A 14,010-nucleotide genomic window follows, 5' to 3' on the forward strand; every position below is an offset into this window, starting at 1 on the left:
TGTGAGTTTAGCGCCTAGGGGGACGGGTCAAGGGAGCGCGAATAAATGCCGATCCACGCCCTGTCCTCGGCGCCATTTCACTCCGTTTCTGTCTCCGTTCCGAGGACGTCGGTTCAGACCTCCGCGCCGCCGTTTGCCTTCGTCTTTTTCCTGTTCTTCTGATTCTTCTTCTTCTTAGCTTCGCCCTTCAAGGTGGTGGTAGCCTCCGAGGGTGGTGCGGTGTCCTCTCCGGCAGCGTCGTGCTGAGGCTGATCCCCGCTTACTGGGGAAGCGTCGGGTTTTGACTCGGAGACATCGACGTGTGCATTCCCTCCCTCGTGATTCCGGACGGCTCCCGGGTAAGAACCTTCCACTTCCATCTCATCAGCGTCTGCCTCCACCCTAGCTCTCTTCTTCTTCTTCCGTCCCAGTCCACTCCTGCCCTCCTCCTCCTCACTCTCTTCCTCCTGTATCCTTCGCTTCTGCGTAGCTGCCTTGTTATGTACCTCTCGACCTCGCTTGCCGAGGAGACGACGGCTGAGATCCCGGGTTACTGCGGAGTCCTTCTCTTCGGACATGGGAGAGTTGTATCCGATGCCTGCGCTCGGGTTTTCGAAGCGCAGGTCTGAGTCGTCTCCCGTTCCGCGGGCCCGTTTACTCGATATCGTCGTGGACGGTGTTGGGGAGCTTGTCGGTTTTGTGAGGGATGAGAAGGCGCCTTTCGTGATCGCGACCGACGTCGATGTTTCTGAGGAAGCGGTCGGTCGTGCGAGAGAGTGATGTTTTGCGCGAACCGAGCTGAGGAACCTTTGGTGCTTCGCCCCGGCGAGGGATATGCTGTTGAAGATTGCGTTGAAGTCTGCCGAGGCCGGGAGCTTGGGCGCCGCGGACGGCTCTGGGGTCGGCGCCATGATGGCTTCTTCCGTTGCACCGGGGTACGTGTGTCCGATAGCAGGCGCCGAGATATCTGGAAGCGTCAGTTGATCGAGTCGCCGGGGGTCCGCGGATGCCTGTTACGGTTTGCGACAATACTATGTGCACATCGAGAAGAAGCGTAAGGTAGTTCACTCAGACTGTCACCACAGAGCCGATTTTTTTCGGACATGAAGTGGCCCGTGTGTTATCGGATAAGGTAAAGCATGGACTTCAAGGTATCCGTACCACACTGCCTAGGTACCTTATCTTAGCGTTGCTCGGCGCTGACCCCGAGGCTAAGCGTCATCGGATGAGCGAACAAGTGCTAATGGCACCGAAGACGCGGATCGAAAGTGTACATGTCTTCGGCCCCACTTCCGGCCCCGGGCTAACGACTGACGGAGTCGACTCGCAACGGCGCGGGCTTAGTGATGGCTGTCAGTGGCTGAGTTCTTATTTGATGTGATATCATCGACGCATTTTCAGGCCCTCCTGGACATTGCGGCGTGCCTATTTTTCTTTGGACAAACGTGGATACCGGGTTCGTAATGTCGACTTCTCGAGTACGGAGACGGTTCGGCCACCAGGCTCAAAGAAAATACAATAACCAAATGGAATGTTTCATATCTTCCCATCCATTGATTGTCGTAGAAACATCTTCTCTCATCCATTCTTTTTGGATAGCGCTGCGGCACTCTCCATGTCGAGTGTGCATATACTCAACGCAAATGTTAAGAGCACCACCTTATTAGGGGGCGGAATCAATAAACCAAGACAGAACATCGAAGAGTACTAGCTCATCTTCTTTATCGAATCGGTAAGTTTGGGTGCTGCTAGATTAACTTGGGTCTGTCAGTAACAAGAAAGGCTCCTTGCCTGGTGTTGAGGAGCCAGTGAGATTATCTCTATGGCGAGTTAGCGTGATCTCGTCAGACGGATCAATTTCTTCCCCGAGGTCGGCTCGGAGAACATATCCATAATGACAAATGTCTTCAGTTCCTTTCTATAAGTATAGCTACTGATAGGATTATTACTGTTAAAGGGTCACAAGTAGTTCAATGTACGCTCTTGGCTTTGACATTGACTTTGAACGTTGGATGGGATGTGCGACGTAATCCAAGCGGAGCGCCTTCTACATATTGTCATCAAGATCAATAAATAGAGGAGGGAGGCTGTATTGCGCCCTCCTTAAGCTATCTCTTGCCAGTTTAATTGCCTTAGGGACTTCAATTACAGGCAGGACTAGGAGCCTCTATTGCGCCTGCGGGTACCAAGCCCGCGCAGTGGCTGCCGGCGGCCATCTGGAGGGCTCCCGGAGGTCAGAGGTCCGCTCGAAGTTTCGCTAGCTACCTAGGTACGCAGCGTAGAAGCGGGGCTCGTTCTATATGAGGTGAGGTAAGGTTGCACATGTTGTAGCCATCCACTTGACTAAGATGAACACGACTATAAGGCGTACATTTGTGAGAGAGATATCTAATGATATTAAAACTGGCAAAGTTTGAAATTGACTCACGAAGTCAATTCAAAGGGCAACGGCTCTAACTTGGGCGTAGTAATACTGCCGGATGAATCTATAGAGAGTCTTTATAGATGGCGAGGGCATCTGCAGTCTCCTTTTTTTCTGCTTGCCTCGATGCGTGCCCTACTACACGCTATCGCTTGTACGCTCTCGTTAGTCGACATACCAAGGTCGTATATTCAAGTCAGGCACGCTGCGATTGGAAGCCGTTTGCAAGCTAATTGCCGCAATGTTCATGCTGTATGCGATGGTGTAGAAACACGATGTTATCTTGCTGAACCTGATTATAGGTACTTTCAAATCTACCAAGACAATATGTATCTCAAGCTATTATTGCATTTTTTGGTACTGAATATTCACTTAAAAATTGAGATCTTATCAGGTTGAGAACCTGCACCTGGAATCTAAGCAATGCACCTCAATTTGCCCGATATAGGTAGGTACCTAAGTACAGACAACCTGGAAGATATGAACGTCCAGTGCCTTTGCGGGGAGGCCCCTGTATGCTGCTGTACCTCTAGGCGGGCAGTTCAAGGCCCCACGCCGGTGCCAGTCGGGTGCGCCTTACCTCATTTTCTTTGGGTGTTCCCGGGCCTTCAGCCTACGTACCTATCAAAAAAGAAAAAAAAGAAAAAAAAAGGTACCTATGCGGTGCAATCGCGGCGCTCTTTCCTTGAACCATCCTTTCTCCATCCATCGTTCCTATCGCCGGTTGGGATTTCGCAACTTCCCACCAAGACGACCGCACTTGCCTCGCATGCCCTTTCCTTCAACGCGAGTTTCTCTTTGCGTTGCTACCTACCTTATCTTATTCACATCCGAAACAAGCTGCTTTTTTGCCCCTTTGGTCTCCGCAACTTCCAATTTCTACATATCAAAGACGCGACTTTCTTTCCTGCCTCACATCTCATCCCCCCTCTCGACTTCGAAGTCCACTTTTGGCCTCTTTCGCGACCTCTCTTAACCAAACAACAACGCAACGCAAGCTCTATTCGCCGACGCGCCTGCTACCCGACAATAGCACACGCAACGGCAGTACTTGTAAAGCTCCGGCGTTTCCTTTCGCTCTTCGCACCTTCCATTTCCTTCGACATTCGCACCGCTTCTCCTTCTCCTCCATCTTGGCTTTTCCCTCTTCTTCCTTCTGCGACTACCTAAGCTAATCACCATGAAGCGAGGCACTGAACAGGATCGCAGCCGCCCTCGTCGAAACGGCTTCTTGCGAAAGCCCGGCGACTTTCTCGACCGCTGCAATTCCCGAGCCGAGACACTGCGACTCCCGAATCTCATACCGACGACCTTCGATTACCGGTGGCATACGGACCCGACGTCTCCTGGACTTCTTTACAACCCTGGTCTCGATCCCCGCGACCCGTTAGCCGGCTTGGTTCTACCCCGTCAGCTGGGACCCTACGTTGGAAGGCGATACGGACAAGGCAAGGCCGACCACAAGCCCGTCGAGCTTTCCAATCGCTCAATCGCAACACCGGCTACAGCCTCAATCTTGACCTCCCAAACGCGCAGCGTCTTCTCCGCTCCTAAACACAGAGGACCTCCTGAACTTTCGACAGCAGCAGCCGCCGTTGCGCTTGGCTTCCCTAGACCCTCCCAGAACGAGCTGCTCAAACGCGCCACTACCGCCAAACTCAACCTTCGTGGCGAAAAGGTTGGTCGGAACTACGAAATCCCCTTCTCGGAAGACGAATTCTCTGACTCTGCGGCGAAGAAGCCACTGCCAGGTAGCGAGAACAGCAAGTTGACTATTTTCTCGCCTGGAAAGAGGAGGAAGCTGTTCAATCCTGGCATCGATAACAAGACTGGCCGCAAGTCCAAGTGTTCCCGCCGAGACGACGAAGTTCTTGACATTGTGCCCGAGACTCCGGAGGTATTGCCTAGGAGTGAGCGAAACAAACTTACGGTCGTATCGCCTGCCAAGAGGAGGAAGCTATTCAGTCCAGCTGTCAAAGAGAAGTCGAAAGACGGCGCTCCCTCGGTTCAACCTTTCCCCGAGCAGAACACGCTTGTGCTTCAACCCAAGCAGACGGCCACCATCCAGATCACAGACACCAAGGGAACCAGAAACTTCAATTTAGGAGGGCCAGGTTATCGCAGAGTCGTCCTGCAGTCTTCAGACAATTGGGGCCACCCTCTACCCTCTTCTCCATTCGCAGAGAGGACTTCTGCCTCGCTCAAGCGACGAGCCGAGGACACGGAATTTGACTTGCTCGCGGCGAATGCGACGGACCAAGGATCCGGCGGGCAGCACTCAACGAATCTCCAGGTGGTTTGTGCTCGGGACCTGGAGGAGCAAGGTGTAGGTTATTTGTCCCTCGTTTCGAGAGAAACGCGACGGAACTGACAGAACTGCAGCGAGGAGCTACGGGCCGTACGGCTTGGCTCAGCAATATCATGACATCAGTCCGCGGTACCGTCGCCAAAGTCTACAGCATTGCCGGCTACGGTATACAATCACCACCTCCCCAGATCTTGTTTCAGAGAGCCTGACCAAAGTTTAGTAAATACTCGTAATCATAACGTAGTCGAGCGCCATTCCCGTGACGAGCACTCCGGCAACATTACCACAAAGCGCATCAAAGTGGAACCGGATGTCGACTCTGCCAGTGTCACAGGTATCCATGACGAACATCGAACTCACGGTCAGCAATCGCACAAAACCAATCTGGTCTGGATTGACGAATCTACGCGCATTGCAAACTGGCATCAAGTAGCCGCACTCGCACAAGCATTGAAGGACATTGATGCTCGTATCCAGAAAGGTCGCGTCGTGGAACGAAGTGGCTCGCCCTGCTCTCGCCTGGTTGATGAGTGCCGCTCTCGGCGTCTTCACACTCTCAGCGCTCATGTCAAGTCATTTCAGCAGACTGCACACATCATTGAGCATATCTACTCGCACACATTCTTATCAAGGCTGAAGGAGATGTCAAAAGTCCCCCGGCTGCAAATGGATTATGCAACAAATCCTGACGAGTATCTTGCCATTTCAGCAGCGAAGCTTTTCCTCGATGAATTGCCCAAAGAGTGTGTCTCCTCCCTCGCCGAAGCAGGAGTCACTCTTAGGGTTATCAATGGCGTTAGCGCAGATCTGGATGCCATTGTGAATCAGAGACCCATGCCCGGGCTGGTTCAGAGGGCTGGCTTTGTTGGCAAGGTGATGAAGCTCATCCGGGGACGGGAAAGCTTCGGCTTTGAGTCTTCAAACACCACTATGCCTGGCAGCTTTCCCACGGAGACGAACAACGAGCCAGTGTATGAGCGATCGGCCGACTTGTTTGTCAAGTCTGAGGCTGAGTTAGGGCCTGGGCCCGATCCTGAGCCTGAGCTGGGGCGGCTTGAGAAGAAACCATCACCGGCGTGTATGCCTGTTACGCAGACGGAGACATATACCTACGTCCTACATCATCTTGCGGAGATGGAGACCAAAGGGAAAGCCCCACAGAAAACACCAGCAGACAAGGTATCGGAGGAAGCCTTCGCAAAAAACGTCTCGAACCCTATTCTCAAGAGGGACAGGTCATCGCCTGCTTTAAAACGCCTACAGAAATCCCGCGGCCTGAAGAGGGTGCATTTCTCGCCTTCAGCAAAACAGTCATCGCCGTCACCAGCCAAGTCGCCCGGCTTCTTCTCCAGGATATTTCGCCGCCACGAAACAACCCTTTCTTCCCCACTCCGACTATTCGAAGACGAGAGTTCCCTTGGTGACTCACAGACGGATCGGTCACCCGACGTTCACGAGTTTGAGAAAACAGGTCAGGACTTTGACACCGAGCCAGAGACGGACATTACATCACAAGACAGCGACAGTGAGGTCACCATGGCCAGATGCCGATCCAGGCTTGTACAACGGTTGAACGAATCCATGGGTCTCTCCAACGGGAATGAAAACCCTACAACGAGATCGAGGTCGCCCAGTCCGCCGACACTCGCGGGCCTGAGAATCTCGGATGACAAAGAGGGCGAACTGGATGACTTGAGTGCGGCTTTTCAACTAATTTTCGATGTGAACGAGGCGCAAAGGCGAGCCGAGGAAGACAGAAAGGCTAAGGAGGCGGAAGAAAAGAGACTTCGCTTGACAGGTGGTCTACGCGTCCCGAAGCGACGATTAGTCACGTCTCTGTCGTCAACTTGGTCTCAGAGAGTGCGAGAGACAATTAGAGCCAACCCGAACCAGGTGCTCACAGTTACGGCTGAAAGTGTCGATCTTAGACGGCATGACTTCTTGAAGGTCGTCCCGGAGACAGAATGGCTGAATGACGAAATTGTCAACGGCTCCCTCCTGTGGGTTGATCGATATGTCAACGAAGCAGCAGGTGCACCTGAGATGAAGTCAACCAAGAGGGTGTGTCTCTTCATGAACTCGTTCTTCTACAAAAGGCTCGAGGACAACGGTGTGCAGGGAACCGAACGGGCACTTCGACGGTTCGGTGTATCTAAAACGAACTTCCTCGATCTCGAGACGATCCTCATGCCCATCTGCAGAAACAACCACTGGACTCTACTTGTTGTTCGGCCGCAGAAGCGAACTGTATCACACATGGACTCCCTTAACCCACGCGGAACACCAAGCCATACAAAAAGGGCGTTGGATTGGATCAAGGCGGTCCTGGGCGATGACTTCAAAGCAGACGAATGGCGGACTGTGCGACACGAGGCCCCAGGACAGGATAACGGCTACGATTGCGGCGTATTCACCATCACCAACGGAATATGTTTAGCTCTAGGCATCAACGCCATTGACGCATACTCCAACGATGAGCTGCCCCTTCAACGACTGAGGATTGCTGCGATGCTCCTGAACAAAGGCTTCAAGGGCGATTTTGACCTTTCTGACCTTTGAGTCTCGAAGCCCCCTCTACTTACTTCTTGGTTGGAGTAGGAAGCGGCAACATCGAAGGCCGTTGATCGGACAGTGTATATGAGAGTGCTCGGTTGGGAATCTGGAAATGGAAAGGATTTGAGGTGGAAGTGACAAGGTAAGACTTTGCTTGGACCACGATTTGCGGTTAGGAACGAGGCCGGGTTGGTTGGCATCGACAAAGGCTGTTTGGAGTTTTGGGATACCACAGAGACCACGGACGGTTTCTCTTTTGCTTTATCTGAATATTGCTCTCTTTCGCGTCATCTGTGTCGATGGAAACACAGCTCTCACGGTAGCGGGTAGACAGTCAATTCGAGACGAGAGATGCTCAGTCTCTCGCCGACGCGTTCATCCAGGGCCGAACTTTTAGTAACGTAAACCGCGCATTCCCAAGACCACACTGCTCGGCCACTTGAGTCTGTAGGCCCGCCATTGCAGGGAATTCTCGCGGGATTGTTTCCTTGATTCGCCACTACGTGCGGGCCATGGCCTTGGTCGGCTCACTCCCCCACCTGCCGTACTTCTCGATTAGGCCGGTTATACTGAAGGATGCCGACTTGATATTCGGCCACGATGTTCGCAAACCGCCGGCGCTGGCAGGTACCCGGGACGCAGTATTCGCATGTAGGCGGGACAGGCGGGCTGTTTCAGGTGCGGAAAACGGGCGCCAACTTTTTGCCTTGGAGGCGGGTGCGGGCTACGATTAGGAACGGATACCGCCCTTCGTCAGGCGGGCTCTCCCAAGAGTTGCGCAGCGAGGTATGATTTGTTCAGCAAGATGTTCCCGCCGTGTTCGCCAAGTACGATCCACGATCTGCCCAGGGTTCAGATGTTCCGTTGCGCCGTCTTGACACAGGGCGAGGCAGCTGCCAAGAAGTGGGTAGAGGTGGGATCCGGGTCCCGATGCAGTCGCCACGACTCAGGTAGTTGCATCGTCGAGGCATTTGGGCGCGTCCGAGGTGGCGACTTGCAAGTCAGAGAGATACACTAAATACTGGAGAGAGGATGAGGAAAAAAGAAGAAGAGAAAGAAAGAAGAAAAAAAACGGGGTGGCGCTTTGCATGGCGACGGTGCAACGGGCGAGAGCGACGAGGTTTTGGTGTTGTTCGGCGGTTACTCCGCGCCGCGGCACGACTCTGGAGTCGACGTTGATCATTTCCCGGGTCTCCATGTCGTTGTGTGTGGCGCCCGCTTCTCTCGCTACGAGGGACGGATTTCTTGCCCTCAAGTGACAGGCGACTGGATCAAGGACGGGATCAGGAACGGGCAGACAGCGGATCTCTGGGGATACCGCACAGAGAAGAGATCTGCCATGCTGCTCCTGTCGATCGCGTGTTCCGTCCCAGCCCGGCTTGGGATACCTTACGGATAGACACAGGAGAGGACAGGAAGCGGGGCGTTTGACGAGTGGATGAAGTTATCGTCGGAGGCGGGCGGGCCGAGAAGGCGACGCTGTACCACTTAATGTGGACCTAGGGGACGTTGGGAATGGCAAAGCGGCGACGACCACCGGACCAGACCTTTCCCAGTTCCTGGCAAAGTGTGAGGCAGAGACGGGTAGAGATGAAGAAGACACGACGTCGTGGCAGGCAGGCGTGAGGATGCTGACTACAAGCTCAGCTAAGGCGAGTTGTGGAGACGGCGTCGTCGCCGCGCTGGCGGTTCCATGTTTGCTGTCAATGCGGGCAATAAATCCTTTATTGGTCAAGAGAATCAACCAGGTTTGGAAGAGTCAGGCGGGTCGCTGTCAGAAATTGGATATTCTGCTTGGGCAAGTGATACGTGTTATGCGTAGGTACGGATAGTCTTCCAGCCTCGGGCTGTCCTTGTCTTGCGCGGTCCAGCAAACAGAAGCAGGCCATGATAATGGAGACTCCGAGCCAGAGCCAGTGTCAACGTATCCGCACTTTGGTAAAGAAAAGCCTCACGGTGGTGTATCCCGACGGTCACGGAATTGTTGGGCCCCTCGTGACTTTTCACTTGTCCGTGGTCCCGATATCCGACCCATAAGTTGACTTGTAATCTTCCGCTATACACCCGGGTGTTGACCGTGGTTGACAACGCGACGTGGGTTTGGGTTAGGTTGGATTGGGTTGGGATGGGTTGGACGACGGCGACGACGACGAAGGGACGGGAACGCGGACCCGGACCGGTTTGTTGGGACAATCTACCCTAGGCGGCGTCGCCTGGGCACATGTATCTGTACGTTTGGCAGTCGATACCGTTTGTATCCAAATTGCTGGACTGGTTTGACTCACTCACGATGCGGCGAACCGCGAGCAGCGAGCAGCGAACAGCGAAAACAAGAGCCAAAGGCTTGGCTTGGCCATGCCGCAGTACCATGCAGTCGTGGCAGGCGGGTTGAGGGGGGGAAAAAGATGGGGAAATTGGAGATTCGGGCGCCCGGCGAGGCCGTCGGCGCTACGGAAAATTTCTGAGGTATCGTCGTTGGGTAAGGTCACATCTTCAAGGCTCCCCCGGCCGACAGACGACGACTGACCCTCGCATGGTCCACGATTCCCCGTCGTCAGCGAAGGCTGGTTCCATGTCCGCCGTTCCCTTGCTGACGCAACAGCATTCAGGGAAGGCCTCGTATGGTACGCAAAGGCATTGGCCAGGAAGAACGGGGAGCTTGTCTTAGGAACTGGTTGTAAGTGAGTGACTTTGGGTCCGAAGACGATTCCACGGATGATGGACATTGTCTAATGAAGTAAGGCACGCTGGTAGGTTGGAGGCTGCTTCTGATTCTGCAGTATGGGGAATTTCGGGGCGGAAAGAAGCATTGGACCGGATCATTGAGGTGAGATGTCCCCGCCAGTGCTTTCCTTCCATTCTTCCATCGTTCCATCCTTCCATTCCATATCCGTAAGGCACCATAAGATGACAGTACGTATCTTGTCTGGCATTCCGCACTACGCCGAGATGGGCAGGGTTCTAGAAGCATTGAATTTGCCACCAAGCTACGAATACGTACGTTTTTTTTTTCCCCCTCCATGCAGGTACCTTAGGTAAGGTACCTTCTTCCCCCCTGCTCTCTGTGTTCCATTTCTTTCTGGTTGAGGTACTTCGTAGATGCTCAACCACCCCCCCAAACCAAACCAAACCCTACCCAAAGCACACCACACCACCGCACCACACCACACCACACCACACCACATCACGCTGACAGACGGATGCATCGAATATTCCATGCGCATTCCTTCTTCGGACCATGACGACATCAAATCTCAATGTCCATCGTTCTCCTTCCCAATCGAATGGATGTGCCGTGTCACGCCCTGACGCACCCGCCCTAAGACAGGGAACGATATTCCTCATCGCTTCCATGTCGTCCAATGCTTCTCACCTCCCTCCCGGCCGTGTCTTCTGATCGTCATGGCCTAGACTCTCGGCCGCTCCTGTTTTTTTGCTTTCCTGCCGCATACTGCATAGTGCCCTAGGTACTCAGTACAATTTGTCACTATCCACGTACCATGCTGTGCGGCAGCGGCACTTCACAGCTAGGCGGCTAATCAAAAGAGGACGCAACTGTCAAGGCTTACGGCCCCTCTAAACAGCGTTTGTTGATCATCCGAGAAAGCTGAGACGTTGGTTCAGCCAGCCCGAATGTGTGCGTAGGTGCAGACTAGGTATCCAACCAAACTGGCCTTTGGAGATTGCGACAATCGCGACTGGAATGGGCCAAGCCAAGCCGAAAACGAATCAAACAGTATACTGCGAAGAGAGGAAGAAGAAAAAGAAGAGAAAAGGACTGCAGGAGAGGGTCGATGGGAACCGCTCATTGGGGACGCTTGAAAACGTGCAAGTCCTAGTTACGGAATCGCCGTTGGCCTGTTCCTATTCATGTGCCTTCCTTCCTGCAACGAATAAGTAGGTAGGTACCTTACACGACGCAGCAAAACGCCTGTACGGGTATGCAGTGATGCACAACATTCCCTCCCAGCAGCGCAACTGTCCGTTCGGGACACAACGAACAAGTACGAATACCATACCACCGCGTCAATCACATTGCAAACCCGGCTTGCCTCTTTCAGCGCCGCTGGACCCTCGGAGCAGTGGCAAGAGATCGTCCAAATGAAGAAATGGGAACGCACCGACAAGTGGTCGTACGTGTGTGGCCCCAGCGGTACTACGTAGGTAGGTGATTCGATGGAACCATCACCAATTAACAACGCCGCATGCACGGAAATGCGGGAAGAATGATTCTATAACGCTTTTACACCACGGTACCTACTGACAGGGACTGCGAGTTTGATTCGGCTTCGGTTACGTTGGTGTACCTAGCGGACAGTTGATTTCCTGGCAAAATTCCCTTACCGATACCTTCCGCCGCTCTTACTTCTGCAGAAGTGCAACATTCATTCCCGTTAAGATACGGGTTGCACGACGGCAAGCAGACGTGATCGGCCGACGGTGGCAAGCCTCGTCGCAAACGGTCAGTAGAAGTAAGGTAGGTAGATGGCACGATGACGAGGACCCCGACTCGAATGAATACGTGTAGCAGCCACAGTTACTGTGGCAAGCCTTCACTTCACGCTCACCACCCCAATCCAACTACGACGCCTCTCCTCCGGTGAGAAGGCAACCTCTCACGGTTTGATTTCTCAGCTAGAGCATCGTTACCGACGTGTCATTGGGAATGAGAGGCTCTTGGGCGGAGTCAGGTAACTCAATACGACCCCCCAAACTTGAATCACTTCGAACAGAAATCTCCGAAGGCGGTACGGACACCCACTCACGATGCCCGTTTCATTGTCTACTTGTCTTGCGCTAGACATCCACAAGATGGTACCTCGGAAAACCAACCACATTCAAAAGGTGAATACGCACAAGCTAGCTTTTTCTTCATGTCTATCCGTGACTTGCTTATCTCGTCTTCCAGTTGGCTTGTCGTACTGACCGGCGGACGCTCTTTACCCGTTTCGCATCCGGACGGCTGCAACTGCAACCCACAGGTACGGACAGGCAAAGCTGTCGCTCAGGTTCTCCGTACTTCGTAGATCGAGGCGATATATCAAAACCCGGCGGGAGGTTACCCAAGCCCGCCCTTGGGTGGTATGTCGACATTGTGTCTCACCCTCACATCACCTCGAGATGGCGCGTGCAATTGAAGTTTGGTGTACAATGTACGAACAGGTCGCCACAGCGTCCGGAGTGCCTAAACGATCGTCGTTACGCCGGCCATGCGTCGAACCCAGCCCAGCCACAACATGTTCATCAGTCTCACCAGCCACACATACGAATACTATCCATAGTACCATAGACCTCCGTACGATCACAGAGCTTCGTTTGCAACCGACGCGGACACCCCTGCCGTGTAGTGTAAACCGACACCGTCTCTGAACGCCACCGCACAAGTTCTTCCTGGTTTGCAATGAGTGGCTGAAGCAGCCAAACCCGTCCACGTCTGTTCTTGACATCGTTTCCTTTGGTTCATCACCGCAAACCCATGCCAAGACCTTGCGTACGTACGTCTGTCACCGCAGACGGCGGGAATAGGCATGTATCTCGTCTTGTTCAAAGACGGCCGACGAGAAGGAGGAGAAGAAAATCATCGGTGGAGCGGCGGCGGCAGCGGCCGGAGCTTGCTTCCGTCCAGTTCCCCACGAGCCGCATGTCATGTCTGCAGACGATGATGTGAGGGGATCCGTCCGCTTCGTCTGATGATCCGACGACTGTGATTTAAGGGCACATCGTCGTCCCGAACCCGTGCGAAGTTATATCAGCCACACCCTCAACTCTTTCCTCGAAGCTTTCCGTTGCTCTCCGTTTGGGAGAGGGGATGCCGTCATTCTCGTCCGTGGATAACGACCGAGAACAGACGGTAACTTTTCGAACCACTTTTTTATTTTTGTTTTTTGGTAGAACCATTCATGTGCCATCTTACCCAGCGTTATCTCCCCTCTTCTCGAGTTTAGGTTCCGTTCTGATCTCTGGTCTGGCCGCGGCTGGCTGGGCCACTACTATGATTCGGATGAATCGCCGCGGCGGCCGTAATCTTGTTCCTCCTCATTCTCCACCATCGGGCTGTGGTGAAGTAGCTCAGACCGGAGATCGGATGTCCAAGATTACCAATATGTCCAATGACGAATGAAACAGCAACAACGCCCTTTGAGGCTCAACGTTACTGAACCCTGAGTTTTGTGATGGATCCCCAGCTGGCCCCCAAGATTGCTTCCCCGACCGCGCCCCCATTCCCATTCTTATTCCCCTCGTTACCTGTGCCGTCCGCGGGCGCACCTTGGCCAGGTAATTTGCGCTGGGGCTCGAATCATATGCGCTCTGCTTTTTAGCTTAATTACCCTGTGGCCGATGACCGATGGCCGACTCCTCAACTGCCGTCTGCACGAGCGTCTCAGAAAAAGGGGGCCGCAGCCTCCGACTGGGATTTTGAAGCAATTGCGCCCAGTACTATTCTTACGTGGAGCAGCCACATCCGTGAGGAAGATGAGGGATGCTAGCCAACGAGATGGTAGATTCGCATTCTTCTCCTCCCTGCAAACGTAGTTGTCTAAGCGTATTCTGAGTGATTTGGATACTGACTGACACGATTGGGAATACCTAAGAAGATGATGAGGAGGAGGAGGAGGAGGAGGAGGAGGAGGGGGATGCAGTACCATTACACTCGTGCTGCATACGGATATCCATGTTTGCGTCTTGTCGGGGGGGGGGGGGGGGGGGGCAGACCCGTGTCAATTTATGGTGTCGGCGAAATGAGGGG

At 53.6% G+C, this 14,010-nt stretch overlaps 2 protein-coding genes across 2 annotated transcripts; one reads left to right on the plus strand and one right to left on the minus strand.

Moving 5' to 3' along the window:
- Positions 1-113: 113 nt before the first annotated feature.
- Positions 114-890, minus strand: CkaCkLH20_12024 (uncharacterized protein; the record flags this gene model as incomplete). Its single annotated transcript, XM_038894738.1, has 1 exon — positions 114-890. The coding sequence occupies one exon, from the start codon at positions 888-890 to the stop codon at positions 114-116; it is 777 nt and encodes a 258-aa protein (XP_038739995.1).
- A 2,691-nt stretch (positions 891-3,581) lies between these two features.
- On the plus strand, positions 3,582-7,268 carry CkaCkLH20_12025 (ulp1 protease family protein; the record flags this gene model as incomplete). The annotated part of the gene is made up of 3 exons (XM_038894739.1): positions 3,582-4,727; positions 4,784-4,874; positions 4,954-7,268. The coding sequence occupies 3 exons, from the start codon at positions 3,582-3,584 to the stop codon at positions 7,266-7,268; spliced, it is 3,552 nt and encodes a 1,183-aa protein (XP_038739996.1).
- Positions 7,269-14,010: the final 6,742 nt, after the last annotated feature.

Source organism: Colletotrichum karsti, assembly GCF_011947395.1.
Source record: "Colletotrichum karsti strain CkLH20 chromosome Unknown Scaffold53, whole genome shotgun sequence".
NCBI lineage: Eukaryota > Fungi > Ascomycota > Sordariomycetes > Glomerellales > Glomerellaceae > Colletotrichum > Colletotrichum karsti.